Below are 15,613 nucleotides of genomic sequence, written 5' to 3' on the forward strand. Positions count from 1 at the left end.
TCCTGCTGACCTAGATTCTGTCCAGAAGTTCTACCCTATGGATAAAGACAGAGAAGCACTAGATTTGGACAGGGCCTGGGGGGAGAGAGAAGACAACTGTACAGCTGTATAAGCAGCGTCTGAAGGATTTACGAGCCCTTGAAGTCAGAGTGCAGCCCTTTCCAGAATCCTCCCAAGGAGCCTGGGATTTAAACTTGCATGTCTGACTCCTGATTCATGCTTATTGATCTCTTCTGGTACACACAGGGCCCCCAACAAATGTTTGCAGAGCGAATGGGTGAGTGAACGAGTCAACAAATTAGCACATGAAGCAACGGTGTTGCTAAGTTACCAGGGTACACTGGGTCTGTTTCTGGGATAGCCTTCCTCGCATTCCTGGAGGGAAGGATATGACCTCTGTGGGTCATAGCCTTTGCCATGGATTAAGGCAACGTACCCTTCCTTGAATGAGCATATGCTTACCAACCATGGAAACGATGGTGCCACAAGGTAGACTGGATGCCCACAGCCTTGGCCTGGAACGTGGCTTCTCCCCTGAGTGCCTGAGTGCCCTGAACCTCAGTCAAGCATGGTGGATAACACCTGCCAAATAGGGTTCTCATGTGGGTTATGTGGTAGAGTGCAGGGAAGGCATCAGCCCCATGCCTGGCGCGGAGGGTAAGTGTTCCATAAATGTTGGTTCTAATGTCATTCTTCCCCAGGACAGTTCCTTCGGCGAGGGGAGGTGTTTTGGGATGACCTGAACTGTACCATCAAGTGCCGCTGCCTGGATTTCAACAACGAGATCTACTGCCAGGAGGCTTCCTGCAGCCCCTATGAAGTGTGTGAGCCCAAAGGCAAATTCTTCTATTGCAGCCCTGTGGAGACCAGCACGTGTGTGGTGTTCGGCGAGCCACACTACCACACTTTCGATGGCTTCCTCTTCCACTTCCAAGGCTCCTGTGCCTACCTGCTGGCCCGACAGTGTTTGCAGACTTCCAGCCTCCCCTTCTTCAGTGTGGAGGCCAAGAACGAACACCGCGGGGGCTCTGCTGTCTCCTGGGTGAAGGAGCTCTCTGTGGAGGTCAACGGCTACAAGATTCTCATCCCCAAAGGAAGCTATGGAAAAGTCAAGGTGAGACCCTCTCCCTCCTTCCTGGGAAGTTGAAGAAGCTGGAGATTCTTCAGCCTGGGGAAGACTTTCTCAGATCTGCTGGTTCTGTTTGTTCCAAAGAGAGGCTCGGCTCTTCTTTCCTTGCAAATATCTTGTAAAACTTTTTTACGAGGCTGAATTTTATTTGTACAAGAGCCAACACAAGCTGTCTCCTTGATATGCCGGTCTGCTCTATAACTTAAAGACATTCGTATTCCTAGTTACCTGGTAAACATAGGAAACATAGGTGTACACAGACACACACGCTCACACACACTTTCTCTGTCTCTCTCTCTCACACACACACACACACACACACACACACAAATGCACATATGTCCGAGCTCAGAAGTAACAGGGAAGAGAGGTAAGCTCATTTCTCGTGGACCTGACTTGCAATAGTGGTGGCCAGAGGGTCATGCCTAGGAGATGGTACAAAAACGGAGTACACCCTCGTAACTCAGTATATCTGTCATTAACAGTCCTCACCCATCCCCCATCCTGTTTGCCTAAGAGCTGCTGCTTCCTTGTTAGAGAAATCTCCAAATTGATTGGTGTTTCTAGAGGCATGTGCAGGCACCAGGAGTGGGCTTGGTGAGCTCTTGAGTGAGGCAGAGGCAAGGGATCAGGGAAAGCTTTGTCCAAACACCCTCTCGCAGGATCCCCACTCCTGCCTGGAATAAGAGTGAAGAAAGTGGGTCTCTGCTGGTCTGTTTAGCAGATGCAAATGATTCCTGTCCCTGTCCACCTGGATTTCAAGCAGAGACATCCATAAAGGAGGGAAAGTAAAAAGCCACTAGCAATTACTCAATTTGTGGAGGCCCCAATTTTCATAATGTTCATGCCAACCTTGTTGCAACCATGTATTTATTCCAGCAATAATAGCCAAGACCACAAGGGGTTGATGGCTTCAACCCCGTGTAGTCCTTAATCCCCAGACATGGAGGTCATTACAGAGATTACAAACCGGAACTGGAGCCAATGCAGGGATTTGTTTCTTTTTTAAAATCTGTGTTACAGTTTTAATTGACACAGCATGCCCAACAAAAGGCAGGACCAAGGACCTAATTCCACTTTTCCTGGCTCTGCCCGTTGTAGATCTGCACCGCTTATCATGGGCATAATTAGAAAAGGGAGCTTTTACTGTGGCTGCAATGCCAATTTGCTTGTTCTTTGGTTAGTCGCTCTAGGGGCAGCTCTGCATATCAAATCAAGGTATGAGTTTGGGTACAGAAGTTTGGAGTTTCTCCCTTTTAAATTTCTATCATGCTGTTGAGCTCGATACTTATCCTTGTAGGCAGATGCTACTATTTCAAGCTAGAAAAACGTTCTCCAGCGTTCCCCTGCTTGCCTGAATTCTGGGGATGATGTGTACGGTATCCGTAGGTGAGGAAGAAAGCTTTATGCTTTATTTCTATTTTCCATTTTGATTAAAATTCTTTTTCACTCACAGTCAGACTCTTTTTCAGAAGGAAAGGGGCACTGCCTTCTCTTTCAGGCTCAGCAGCTCTGCTAATTTTGTGGGGCTCTTTTCCATCGTCCAAGCGTAGGGCATGGATTCCTCAATTTTCTGTAGCGACAGGGAGATGAGGATATGAATGTAAATGTTTCAGAAAGAAAAGGTTATGTGACTCCAACTGCGAGCTAACAATGTCTTCCTTTTCCTTTTGCCGAATGGCTTCCAAGTTTCTCTGGACGCACTTGCTCTGCTGGGAGGGCAGCTCCGTGGCCGGCGGAACCCCTACCGCGGGTGAAGTAGGGACAGGCATGGAGAGGGATGGGAAGCAAGAAGGAAACATCTGTGAGGCAGCTGGCGTCCCCAGACACACTTCCCCAGACACACCAGGCTGGGAATGGCCAGCAAGATCCATTCTTACAAAGTACAGAGCACCTTTCTCCTTATGCTGGGGACTGGTTTCTGTATATGAATTTCCCCTCTTTGGATTGGTCTCAAATAACAAAACAGGCAATTTAGGATTCTATATGCTAGTGGGGGCTAAAGACAGCCAGCTAAAATCCATATATAATAAATGTCTCCTTCTAGCTAACGTTTCTCAGTTTTCCTATTTCTCCCCCACAAAAGCCCAAGTAGTTTAGGATGCTGTAATGAAAAGACCATCAAGGCTAGATAGCAGGCAGACCCTAGAGTCAGATCTGCTCAGTCCCTGTGCCGATACTGCCAGCTGAGTGTGCTTTGAGTGTCACTTTCTCCATCTGTGCAACAGGGTAATAGTGTCTAGGAGGCCGGATCAAGAGCTGTCTTTGGACTTAGTTACCTCTACCCAGCCCTGGGACTGAGCCAGCAGAGAGCAGTCACTTTAGAGCCCAGCTGGTGAGAGTCTGGCCCTGTCACGTACCAGTCTTCAAGCCCTGAACCTCAATTTCCACATCTGCAAAAGGGGAAGAAGCTCAAATCCTTCTAAGCTTGTCATGAGGATGCAAAGGAACAGCCGCATGTGGAAGATCTAGTTAGTACAAAGCCTGGCAAGCAGTAGGCACCTTATGCATGGAGGTTCCCACACTACCATTGCCACCAAAATCCCCTTTTAGTTCTCAGACCGTACGCTTCTACAACTCTACTTCTCTTTCCCCACCAACATCCTGTCAAAGAGGAAATGACCTGAATACTGGGAGAAGAAGGGAGGCTGAGAGGTGAGGTTCATCTCCTGCGGGCTAGTCGAGAGTTGAGAGCTGGGACTGGAGGAGTGAAGGAGGAAATCAGCCAGGAGCTGCTCCTCTGAGCACTGCGGGGGACAAACAGTGACTCTCTAATCTGTGTTTCACGTATGAGTGAATTGGGAGCGCACTGAACGCTTATGCCAGGAAGGAAGGTATGAACGGTGGTCAGCCTAGGGCTTAAACCAATCTAGGAGGGACAAGGTCTGATGCAGAGAAACCAGGGGGAGGGGGGACTATTGCAATATCCAGAGATGGCCCACCCCATGGCTCCTGCTTCAAGATAGAGAAGACTGCCTTGGGGAGCAGGAGCTGGAGGGAGAGGGAGGAGAGGACTCGGCAACGGGCACATTTGGGATTTACAATTACATCGGCCTTAGGGAAGATTTCGTTTCCATCTCAGCATGGACAGTACATGAAAGTCACCCAGTGCTCTTGCAAGAGGACCTTCCTTTGAGTTTGGCTTTAATCGCGCAGGTTGGCTGACCTGCTGCCTGGGAGATAAAGATGGATCAGTCAATTTCTACGTCTTTCTTTCCACTTGCTGCTCTCTGTAGGGTGGCTTATTTCTCAAGCCTGCTTTTTTGTCCCCTCCCCCATTTAGTCCTACTCATCTCTAGAGACAGGCAATTGCACACGGCACCCACCATGGTCAATTTAGGAGTGATGCTTGAATAGGCTACTGCTTAACTTCCTAGAAAACTCAGGAAGTAGCACAATGGTGGCTGTGAAGACCCTTGTCCTTTCTGGGTGCCTGAAATCAGTATGGGTCCGGTGCATTGACTATGTACTTATAGGCTGTCCCGCCGAGGACTGGGCTAGGCTAACCGTTCCATCCCGGGCACAGATGTGATGTCTACCAGTGCTAGGCCTGGTACATGTAAAAAAAGCAGAAAGTGAGTTCTCTCTGTTGGAGGCTTCTCAAGCCACCAACCCATGTGAGCCACACATGTGGGACACACTCTCCACTCTTCCCCCACTTCTCGCTCCCTGCTACAAAAACCACCAGGTCCTGCAGAGTGGACTGTCCATGAGCTCGTCCCACCCTCGCATGTCTGCACAGAGTTCAGGCCCTCAGGCTTTCTGACGTGCAAATCTGACTGTGCCATTCCCTTACTTAAAACATTTTGGGGCCTTCTCCGCAGAATAGAAATCCAAGTTGTTTTATTTATTTTTTTTTTATTTTGTGGAGTTTGTTTTGTTTTAAAACATGGCTTGAAGGGCCCTGTAAGGTCTATTCCCAGTGCGGAGGCCAGAGGAATTCTTCTAAAACGGAAGTCAGATCATGTCATTCTTTTGCTCTGGACAGCCTCTTGGCTCCCCATCTTGCCCAGCGTCAAGGCCAAAGTCTCTACAATGGCCGACAAAGGTCTCCCTGTTCTGGCTGCTCTTATCTCTCTGGTATCATCCACCAACGCCCTCTCCTTGCTGTCCCTGCCCCAGCCATGCCAGCCCCGTGAGGTCCCGGGAGCACCCAGACACACGCCACCTTAGGGCTTGGCTGTCACCTCTGTGGGACCCACCCTCACGCCAGAAAACAGTGCGGCTTGCTTCCTCATCCCAAATATCTCCTCCTCTGGCCGTCCTATTTCAAGTCGAAAACCACTTTCCTAGCATTCGTTTTATTTATTTATTTTGTTTGTTATTGGGCCCCTCTTAGAACGGAGCTCGACAGGCAGAACGGCCTGAATGGCCATCTGTGGAATGAAGGGACCAGGGACATTGCCCGTGTGTCCAGGCTCATCCCTGGCCACCCCTTCCCCCCTGCAGTCCAGTAACACCCTCATGAATGCCCCCTCATTCACACAGCTGTTTCTCACCCTCTGCCTGTAGGCTCTTGTCCTGGGATTCGCTGCCTCCCCCTGCCTTCAGCTACTTCTGCTCATCTTTAAAGACCCAGGGCAGGCTGAACTGCCTTCAGAAAGTCTCGTGTGATCCCCGGAGGCTGAAAATAGGACTCATTTACTGTTCTCCCTTTGCATGATCCCTGAATGCATATTTAAAATAGGATATTATAAATATCCATTTGTATCTCTCTTCCGCAGTAGACTGAGACCTCCACGAGGGGCAGAGACAATTATTTTCTTTGTTCTTTATTTCCCAGTGCCCCGCATAGTGCTTGGTACCCAGCAGGCGTTTAAATTTGTTGGTTGTTGCTGAACGATTACATGACATAGCGCTGGCATCAGGAGGTAACAGAGTGAAACATTCAGAGAATAACACCAAGGCAGCTTCCAAGCTAAAGTGTGGGGACTGGTTTATGGTCCACACTTCAGTAGGGAGGAGGGGTCAGGCAGTGCTGTGGGCAGTGACACGGTCATGGGAAATATGGAACTTCAGCTGAGACTTCAAGGAATGAATTTAGAGGACAGGAAAGACAAGCTGAGTAGTCTTTCATGGAAAGTTTGGAGGCTAGCCCTAGAGCCAGCCAGGAAGGGTTCACAGCCACCTGGTCCCCAGAAGCGTCTCGAGTGGTGATGGCCACGCATGTCTATAACGGCTCCAGGGGACTGTGCTCCGTGGCCCATGCCACCCAGCCTTTGAGGGCTCCCCCAGGCCTCGGCCTTCATGGAAGGCAAGCTTACGGGAACCCCAGGCAGTCTGGCGGGGGCGGGGGGGCGGCGCTGTCTCTGGAGCACGAAGTTGCTTTGCCTCCCTTTCCCAACATCAGCTGGACCCCTTGCCCTGGCACCTGCTCACCTGCCTTTTACTATTACTGTTGTTGGCAGGTTAATGACCTAGTGACTTCCTTGCCGGTCACCTTAGACTTGGGGGCGGTGAAAGTCTACCAGAGTGGCATGTCTACTGCCGTGGAAACGGATTTTGGGCTCTTAGTGACCTTTGACGGCCAGCACTACGCCTCCATTTCCATCCCAGGCTCCTATATAAACTCCACCTGCGGGCTCTGTGGGAACTACAATAAAAACCCGCTAGACGACTTCCTCCGCCCCGACGGCAGGCCGGCCATGTCCGTCCTGGATCTCGGAGAGAGCTGGCGGGTCTACCACGCCGACTGGAAGTGTGACTCAGGCTGTGTGGACAACTGCACCGTGTGTGATGCTGTCACCGAAGCACTCTTCTTTGGCCCCGACTACTGTGGCTTCCTCAACAAGACAGACGGCCCCCTGTGGGAGTGTGGCACTGTCGTGGACCCCACGGCCTTTGTGCACAGCTGCGTGTATGACCTGTGCAGCGTGAGGGACAACGGGACACTCCTCTGTCAGGCCATCCAAGCCTACGCGCTCGTGTGCCAAGCCCTTGGCATTCCGATCGGAGACTGGCGAGTCCAGACGGGGTGTGGTAAGCTGGTGTCCTGACCGAAAGGAAAGCCATGATGGTGTAGGGGGCCAGGGAGAGGGTTTCTGGGCTCCATCAAAAATTTCCTCGTTAAGACCAACAGCCCAGGAGTGAGGGGGAGGTGAAAATAACCAGACATTAGGAAGAATGAACAGTGGAAGGGTCTTTACTTTCCCCGCCCACGCACCCACCCAATACCATAGCCAGGAAACACGAAGACAATGATGAACCTCATGGTCTGGGAACACGGATCACGTGGCAGGAAATGCGTGGGCACAGGAAGGCCCTGTCCTGGGGATGGCTATCCCAGAGTTAGGCAAGATGGTAGGGTTTTCTGAGGTGGAGGCCACGATCTTTGTGGCCATTGAGGAAACACAGATCCTGCTCTGAGTAATCCAAACCAGCCTTGGGGGAAACAACTCACCTCCCGAATGGAACCAACAGCACTTGTCCTGTGGCTCTTTCTTCTCTACCGTCCATCCCTCTAGGTTCTGTGTCTCTGGCTCTGTAGCTTTCCTCCAACCCCCTGGTGCTGGTGGGGAAAGCGCTGTGGCCGGGGAGCACAGATCGTCAGGAAAGAAAGCCCTTTATCTGAAATGCTAAGTGGCTAGGAAAAGCCCCAACAGTATGGGGAAATTCAGGGTCTGAATGTGAATTCCCTTTCACATTAAGCATTTTGTACCATTTAGTTGTCTTGTTTTCTCCTTCTATCTCCTTAAACTCTCTTGTCCTGGTCATATAAATTTTTATTTTTTTTAATTTTTTTAAAGTATTTTATTTATTTATTTGACAGAGAGAGATCACAAGTAGGCAGAGAGGCAGGCAGAGAGAGATAGGAGGAAGCAGGCTCCCCGCTGAGCAGAGAGCCCGATGCGGGGCTCAATCCCAGGACCCTGAGATCATGACCTGAGCCGAAGGCAGCGGCTTAACCCATTGAGCCACCCAGGTGCCCGGTCTTATAAATTTTTAAACTAAACAAAGTAACAGTTTCTTGGAATTCTGTTTTTGTATTTTTTGGGGTTTGTTTTGTTTTGTTTTCCTGGCCCTTGGTTTTCTCCATAGGATTACCCAGAACATTATATCTATGCATTTTAAATTCCCATGCAGGTGAGAAGGTTTCAAAGTTTCTTTCAGTTTCAAGGCTAAAGGAAAATTTTTTCCTATCAGTGTCGGTTGGATTCATAAAATCGTCATGTATCAGATTCAGTCCTTAGAGAACGGATCAAACCAGGATGAGACTGTTTTCTTGTTGCTCGGTTGTGTGATGCCTGGAACACCCAAATCCTGACTTGAATTGAGATTAAAGAAGGCTTTTTTGATCTAATATAAGACCCTTTTCATAATCTATGGGCATCCGCATTGCCTAACTAAATCACCTGTAATAGCTATTTTCTTCACCTGGTGGTACTATTTTCCTATCTTCTACATTCCCCACCCCTCCCTGACATTAGTGGGATGAACGCTAGTTGATTCAGATGACTAGCGTTCCAGTCCCCTGAGCCCCTGACTCTTGGATTCAACCAGACTCAAACATTTTGTGTAGACTCACATGTTCTTAAAATAAGAACCAGAGGCTTCCGAAGCAAGAAGGGCCTTGAGGAGGCACGTAGTTCCAACCCAGTCTCTTGGAGGCACAGGCACACACATTCTTTTCAGATAACCAAGGTTCTGTCTTATTTTGAAGGTCCCACAGTATTCTTTGGTCACTTAGGTATTTTGAGCGGCTCCCTGTTAGAAATTTCACGTTTTTCTAGTGCCTCCTTCCATGGTTACATGCTTTATTTGTCCTTCAAGTTAGATTTATTTTCTCCTAACAACGCACCGTGCTGTATAAGATCAGATCAACTTACATGCCCATCCGTTGAAGATCTTAAAACATCTTGATGGTTGTAGATCATCTAATAGTAAATCAGTGTTGAACAATGCATCTAGTCTAGTTAGGATAGCAACTTGAAGTTTACTTCAGCCAAGATGATCAAATAAGAGTCAAGTTCACAGTTCAATCACGTTTCCCAGGGGTTATCACAAAGCAGTGGAGCGTGTTTCTACAGATACCACCTCAAGTCTCTTCCCTGACAAGTCGCCGCTGGGCCCTCATTCTAGGAGCTAAATGGTCCAGAAGGCGCACCCTTCCTGCAGGCCCCTGTGGGTGCTGGAGCCCTGTGGTCAGCCTCCTGGGCACTCACCTGTTGTCGCACTCTCTCCTCTCCCCCACGTCAGTGTCCATGGTGCAGTGCCCGAGCTTCAGCCACTACTCCGTGTGCACCAGCAGCTGCCCGGACACCTGCGCGGACCTGACAGCCTCCCAGAACTGCGCCACGCCGTGCACAGAGGGCTGCGAGTGCAACGAGGGCTTTGTACTCAGCACCAGCCAGTGTGTCCCCCTGCACAAGTGCGGCTGTGACTTTGATGGCCACTACTACACCATGGGGGAGTTCTTCTGGGCCACGGCCAACTGCACAGTGCAGTGCCTGTGCGAGGAGGGCGGGGACGTCTACTGCTTCAACAAGACCTGCCGGGGTGGGGAGGTGTGTGCCGTGGAGGACGGCTACCAGGGCTGCTTCCCCAAGCGTGAGACCGTGTGCCTACTCAGCCAGAACCAGGTGCTGCACACCTTCGATGGCGCCGCCTATGCCTTCCCCGCCGAGTTCTCCTACACCCTCCTCAAGACCTGCCCTGAGAGGCCCGAGTATCTAGAAATAGACATCAACAAGAAGAAGCCCGACGCAGGGCCTGCTTGGCTGCGAGGACTTCGTATCCTGGTGGCCGACCAGGAGGTCAAGATAGGAGGAGTCGGGGCTTCGGAAGTCAAGGTAAGAGTCCCAGTGCCCTAGTGGCTTTTGTGCTGAGTCTCACCAAGTGAAGGAGCCACAGTCTTCTGGCGTGCCTTTCTGCCTCTGACCACGATTGGATTTCGGGAAGGCAATGACTCCGAAGGGGCTATTTCCTAATGTTCAGCACCAAATCAGTGTCTCAGAGGGTGGAACTGAGTGAGGCTGGAATCTGGCAGATTAGGGATAGTTGTAGCAGGACTCGCTTTCTCTGTAAAAGCCGATGCTGGCCAGATGCTTACTATGTGCCAAGCACTATTCTAAGTAGTATCACACCTAGTCTCATGAGGGATACGTTTTCATCCTCATTTACATTTTACCTGTAAGACAACTGAGGCACAGAGAGGCTAAGTAACTTCCTCGGGGACACACAGCCCTAAAGCGACAGTTGAGCCCAGGCAGCCTGGCTTCATAGTCTGTGCTCTTTACCCTGTCCTATACTCACTCGCCTACATGTAGATGGGAACCCCTGTGGGGTAATGCAGATGGTACGCACAGGGACACCTCCTGCCCCTCTGACCTGGTCTAAAATATTCACCATTAGGCATCCAGATCATTAGGAATCATCTCGTGCCACTATTCGTTTACGCATGAAGCTCCCAAAGGGCTAAGTGGGGGATGGGGACCTCACAGCTAAGTGGTGGCAGAGCCAGCACGATGGGAGGGTGGGTCTCTCTGCCCCAGTCCTCCATGTACTTCATACTATCATAGGAAGTCTAATTTAGAAAATAGAAGTCAACGCAGTCCTGTGCCAGGAGATCAGAAAGCACACATCCACAGAATGAAGAGGCTGTTTTCATTCCCATCGACACACAGAGATTAATTTATTGAAAGAATAGTAAACGGTAGATAGATGGATGGACAACTAGACAGTTAGATAGAAAACACATGCCCCCTGGGGCACCTGGGTGGCTCAGTGGGTTAAACCTCTGCCTTCGGCTCAGGTCATGATCCCAGGGTGCTGAGATCAAGCCCCGCGTCAGGCTCTCTGCTCAGTGGGGAGCCTGCTTCTTCCTTTCTCTCTGCCTGCCTCTCTGCCTACTTGTGATCTCTCTGTCCAATAAATAAATAAAAATCTTAAAAAAAAAAAAAAGAAACCACATGTCCCCAAGGGGCTGGGACACAGGGACAGTCAAATTGGAAGAGAAGGAAGGAGCCCGAAAGTTGGGGAAGGAAGGGTGCCCTCAGTGAAAAGGAGCTGTTAGGCAGAAGGAAGAAGCCGCTTATATGACAAGACGACTTTTGCTCACATCTCACTTTTGTTTTGGGCTACCGTATGGTCTTCTGTACATGCAAATAAACAGCAAGTGTGTTGAATCAGAGGCGTCAAAAAAAAAACAAACAGAGTTGCCCATGAAGAAACAGTTAGTGTATGTCTGCCTGGTTTCCATAGCCTGCCAGCTTCTTGACATTTCTCAAAGGGCGAGTCCCAGGGCAGAACCATGTCTTGATTTCATAGCCTAGGAAATTGTGGGTACTCTGTGTGCATCCAGAATTGATGATAGTGATTTGGTTTTTCAGCTGAACGGTCAGGAGGTAGAATTACCCTTTTTCCATCCTTCGGGGAAGCTGGAAATCTATCGAAACAAAAACAGCACGACGGTAGAGTCCAAGGGTATTGTGACCGTCCAGTACTCAGACGTCGGTCTGCTGTACATCCGGCTCTCCACCATCTACTTCAATTGCACCGGCGGGCTGTGTGGCTTCTTTAACGCAAATGCCAGCGATGAGTTCTGTCTCCCCAATGGCAAGTGCACAGACAACCTGGCAGTGTTCCTGGAAAGCTGGACAACCTTTGAGGAGATCTGCAACGGGGAGTGTGGGGACCTGCTGAAGGCTTGCAACAATGACTCGGAGCTGCTCAAATTTTATCGGAGCCGCTCCAGGTGTGGCATCATCAATGACCCCTCCAACAGCTCCTTCCTTGAGTGCCACGGGGTGGTCAATGTCACCGCCTACTACCGCACCTGCCTCTTCCGCCTGTGCCAGAGTGGAGGCAACGAGTCGGAACTCTGTGACTCTGTGGCGCGGTACGCAAGTGCTTGCAAGAACGCTGACGTGGAGGTGGGCCCCTGGCGGACCTATGACTTCTGCCGTAAGTCTAAGTCAGGGCTCTGTGATGTGGTGGTGCGGGAGGCCACCTGGGAGGGGAGGGAGTTGAGCTCAAGGACAGTCGGAGGCTTGGGTGTCCCTTCCTCATCTGTCCTTTGGAAGGCTCCTCACCCCAAACCAGACTGTTTCTCACCTTTATTTCTGTTTCTGATTACATGGTGTCTCTTCATTGTGGAAGGATTAGCCATCCTATTGACTCTGGGTTTTAGCTAACCGGGATACACGTCATATCAAAGACTAGAAGCCTTTGTGATGGCTCCATCGGTGCCTCCTTTCTTGGCAAAGAACGGCTCCATTCTTTCAACAGAAGGTGATCAGTCAGAGTGCCTTTCACGGAGTAGAGATTAAGGCTGCTCCCTAGGGCAAGCCTGACAATGGCTATGAAGAGAGTCCCACGTTGCTGTTTTTTCATTTTGTCCCTGGAGGATCTGACCCCTCTCAGCAGGCCCATGGCAGTGCTAGTAGTAATTAGAATAATTGCTGAGAAGCCCTGACATAGAACACTCCTGGCGATGGGGAAGTACAGGGGGAGGAGGGAGGTAGAAGGGCAGGAGGAGTGGCAGAGAGGGCAGAACCCATGCCTGGAGCGAGGACCGCCCCACCTGGGCTTCAGCACCCATCCCTTTCCCACCAATAGCCCCAAACCCAAACCAAGGTCACCATTAGGATTCCATCCTCTACATCTGTTCATCTCTCTTCTACTATAATCTCCTTCTATGTTTATTTCTCAAAATTCTTTATTTTGAAATAATTGCAAAGTTACAGAAACGTTGTATATATCTGTATACCCATTACCCAAATTAACCCACAGTTAGCATTTTGTCCCATTTGCTTTACCATTTCTCTTGAGCTCTCTCTGTTTGAAAGTTAGGTACATACATCACACCCCTTTGCCCCTAAATATTTCAGTGTGTATTTCCTGAAAACAATGACACTCATTTACAGAACTAGAGTATATTTACTGACCTTAGGAAATTTAACACTGATAGAATCATTTACTATCCATATTTCAATTTTGCCAATTAACTCATGAAGTCCTTTATGGCATTCCCCCTTCAATACAGATCTAGTCTAAGACCATGTGTTATCTTTAGATCTATCAAGGCTCTTTAGTATCCTTTAGTCTGGAATAATTCCTTAGCTTTCTTTCTACTTATCATCATTTTTAAAGAATACAGCCTCCCACCTTCTAAAACAGAATGGCCCTCCATTTGGGCCTGATGTTTCCTTGTGATTAGGTTCTGCTGCGCCTCTCCTCTCAGACTCCTGAACAGGCGATGTCTGCTTTCCTCACAGTATCACGTCACGCGCAGCACATGCCCTCTGTCCAGCCTCTCAGTGGAGATGGGCATGCTGGTCCCCTGGTCAGGTGTTATCCAATGTCTCCAGTCCGTGGTCACATTGTCTTTGTTCTCTTACCACAAATCAGCTACCAGTGGGGAGACACTTTAAGACCATGTAAGTATCCTGCAGAGAGAGTGTGAGAGGAGATGATAAAGCAAATGGGGCAAAATGCTAATTGTAGGCTGATATCAAAATCCCCCACCTCTATTTAGTGCCCATTGATAATATTTGCTTGTTTCAGTCTTTTTAGCATGGTGATTACAAGCTGATGGCTTCTAGATCCAGCACTCTGTTCACTTATTTACTGAAGTGTAGATGTCATTGTACTATAAGTAAGAGGCTTCCCTTTTCTTCCATGTGTCTGCCTGTCATCCATCTCTTATTCATTCATCCATCCATCCATTTATCCATCCATCCATTTACCCATCCATCCATTTATCCATCCATCCATCCATCCATCCATCCATCCATTAATCCATTTATCCATCCATCCATCCATCCATCCATCCATCCATCCATCCATCCATTTATCTGTCCATCCATTCATCCATCCATTCATCCAATCATCCATCCATCCATCTACCCATCTTCTCTCAATCATCTTTTTATTGAAGTATAATTAACATATGTTATATGGAGTTTCAGGTGTACAATATGATTCAATAATTCTATATATTTCTCAGGTCTCATCACTATAAGTATACTTCTAATCCCCTTGATCTATTTCATCCCTCCTCTCATCCTCCTCTGGCAACCACCTATTTGTTCTCTGTATTTTGGAGTCCATTTTTTTTCTGTTTCTTTCTTTTTTCTTTTGTTTATTCATATGTTTTGTTTCTTAAATTCTGGGAATGAAATTATATGGTATTTGTATTTCTCTGACTGACTTATTTATCTTAGCATAATACACTCTAGCTCCATCTCCATCATTGTAAATGGCAAGATTTCATTCTCTCTTGATGGTTGAGTAATATTCTATTGTAGGTATATGTATCACAACTTCTTTATCCACTCGGCTATGGATGAACACATAGCAACCTAAGTGTCAATCATCTATCTCATCAATTTGGACACACATATTCCCATTTTTTCAATTATTTATATTTCAATTTACATTTATTCATTACTTTGGTGTTAAAATTATTCCAGATTTGGCCTGTGGGAGCCCTTCAAGATGCCTTTGTCTTTTGGACATGCCTTGGTCACTTTCTCACTTTCTGGTACAACAAGATGCTCCACATTTGTCCTGTAACCTCCCCTGCCACAGACTAGAATCAGCCATTACTCCAAGAAGCCCTAATTTCCCCAGGTGGGGACTGTTCTTAGAAACCAAGATCTGAGTGAGACTTATCTATTGCTACAGGGGTATTCTTGCTTTGCCAATAAACCCTTTCAACGGAAACATCTTAGAGCTAAGAACACACACACACACACACACACACACACACACACACTACATACATACATACATACACATAGGCTTGTCTGTTTACATCTCTGGGTTCTGAGCTTTTGGAGCCCAAGAAGCATGTGAATGGTTTGGTGGTCGTCATCTCAGAGAAGGTGATAATATTCCTGGTGACCCTTAACCACAGTAGGGAGGGATGACTAGCAGACACTGTGAATCCTAAAGCTGGAGTTCTGGGAGCATTCATATGTCACCTACAGGAAGAGACACTCCAAGGTCTTTCCTGACCACCACATCTCTTGGGACCTTGTAATATGTTCCCAAAACCTTCTTTTTTACTCTACCTGCACATCCTCTCTGGTCTTCTGGGCAGCTTATCTACTATGATCTCTGTCCCTCTCCTGGTCTCTGCTTTTTGGTTGCAGTTCATTCGTAGTACAGGGTTACTGAGCCTGCCCCCTACCAAATCCATTTTGTTGCCCTGTCAGGTCCACTGCCCTTTCAGACTATGAACTCCACCCTGTAGACCATGTTTCTGGATTGCTCTTGTCGTGCACAGAGCACACTTTGGTGCCATAGTCGGTATGAAGTGTGATGGAATGGGGATGACTCCCTCTTTTCCTGGGTGTGATGGTTGCCCAGAATAGCTTCTTACCACCCCTCCTCTGCAGAGCTGGAGGAAGTTCTTTTCGGTGCCTTTTTTAGAGAGAGAGACATGGGGACAAAAGCAGCCAAGGGTCTCACAGGACCAGAGTGTGCATGTTTGATTAAGGAAGACTTGGGTCCCAAGGGGTTAATCTGGTCAGGGTCTTC

The 15,613-nt window shown here is 48.5% G+C and overlaps 1 protein-coding gene across 1 annotated transcript in view; it reads left to right on the plus strand.

Annotated features, from left to right (window-relative positions):
• TECTA (tectorin alpha) overlaps positions 1 to 15,613 on the plus strand; it is a 77,494-nt gene that overhangs the window by 22,757 nt on the left and 39,124 nt on the right. Inside the window, exons 7-10 of the mRNA XM_082683702.1 lie at positions 702 to 1,114; positions 6,538 to 7,108; positions 9,326 to 9,918; positions 11,458 to 12,031. Of these exons, the coding sequence (XP_082539828.1) occupies positions 702 to 1,114; positions 6,538 to 7,108; positions 9,326 to 9,918; positions 11,458 to 12,031 (2,151 nt within the window). The remainder of the gene's footprint in view (positions 1 to 701; positions 1,115 to 6,537; positions 7,109 to 9,325; positions 9,919 to 11,457; positions 12,032 to 15,613) is intronic.

The sequence above is a fragment of the Mustela nivalis genome (assembly GCF_964662115.1).
Source record: "Mustela nivalis genome assembly, chromosome: 9".
NCBI classification, from domain to species: Eukaryota; Metazoa; Chordata; class Mammalia; order Carnivora; family Mustelidae; genus Mustela; species Mustela nivalis.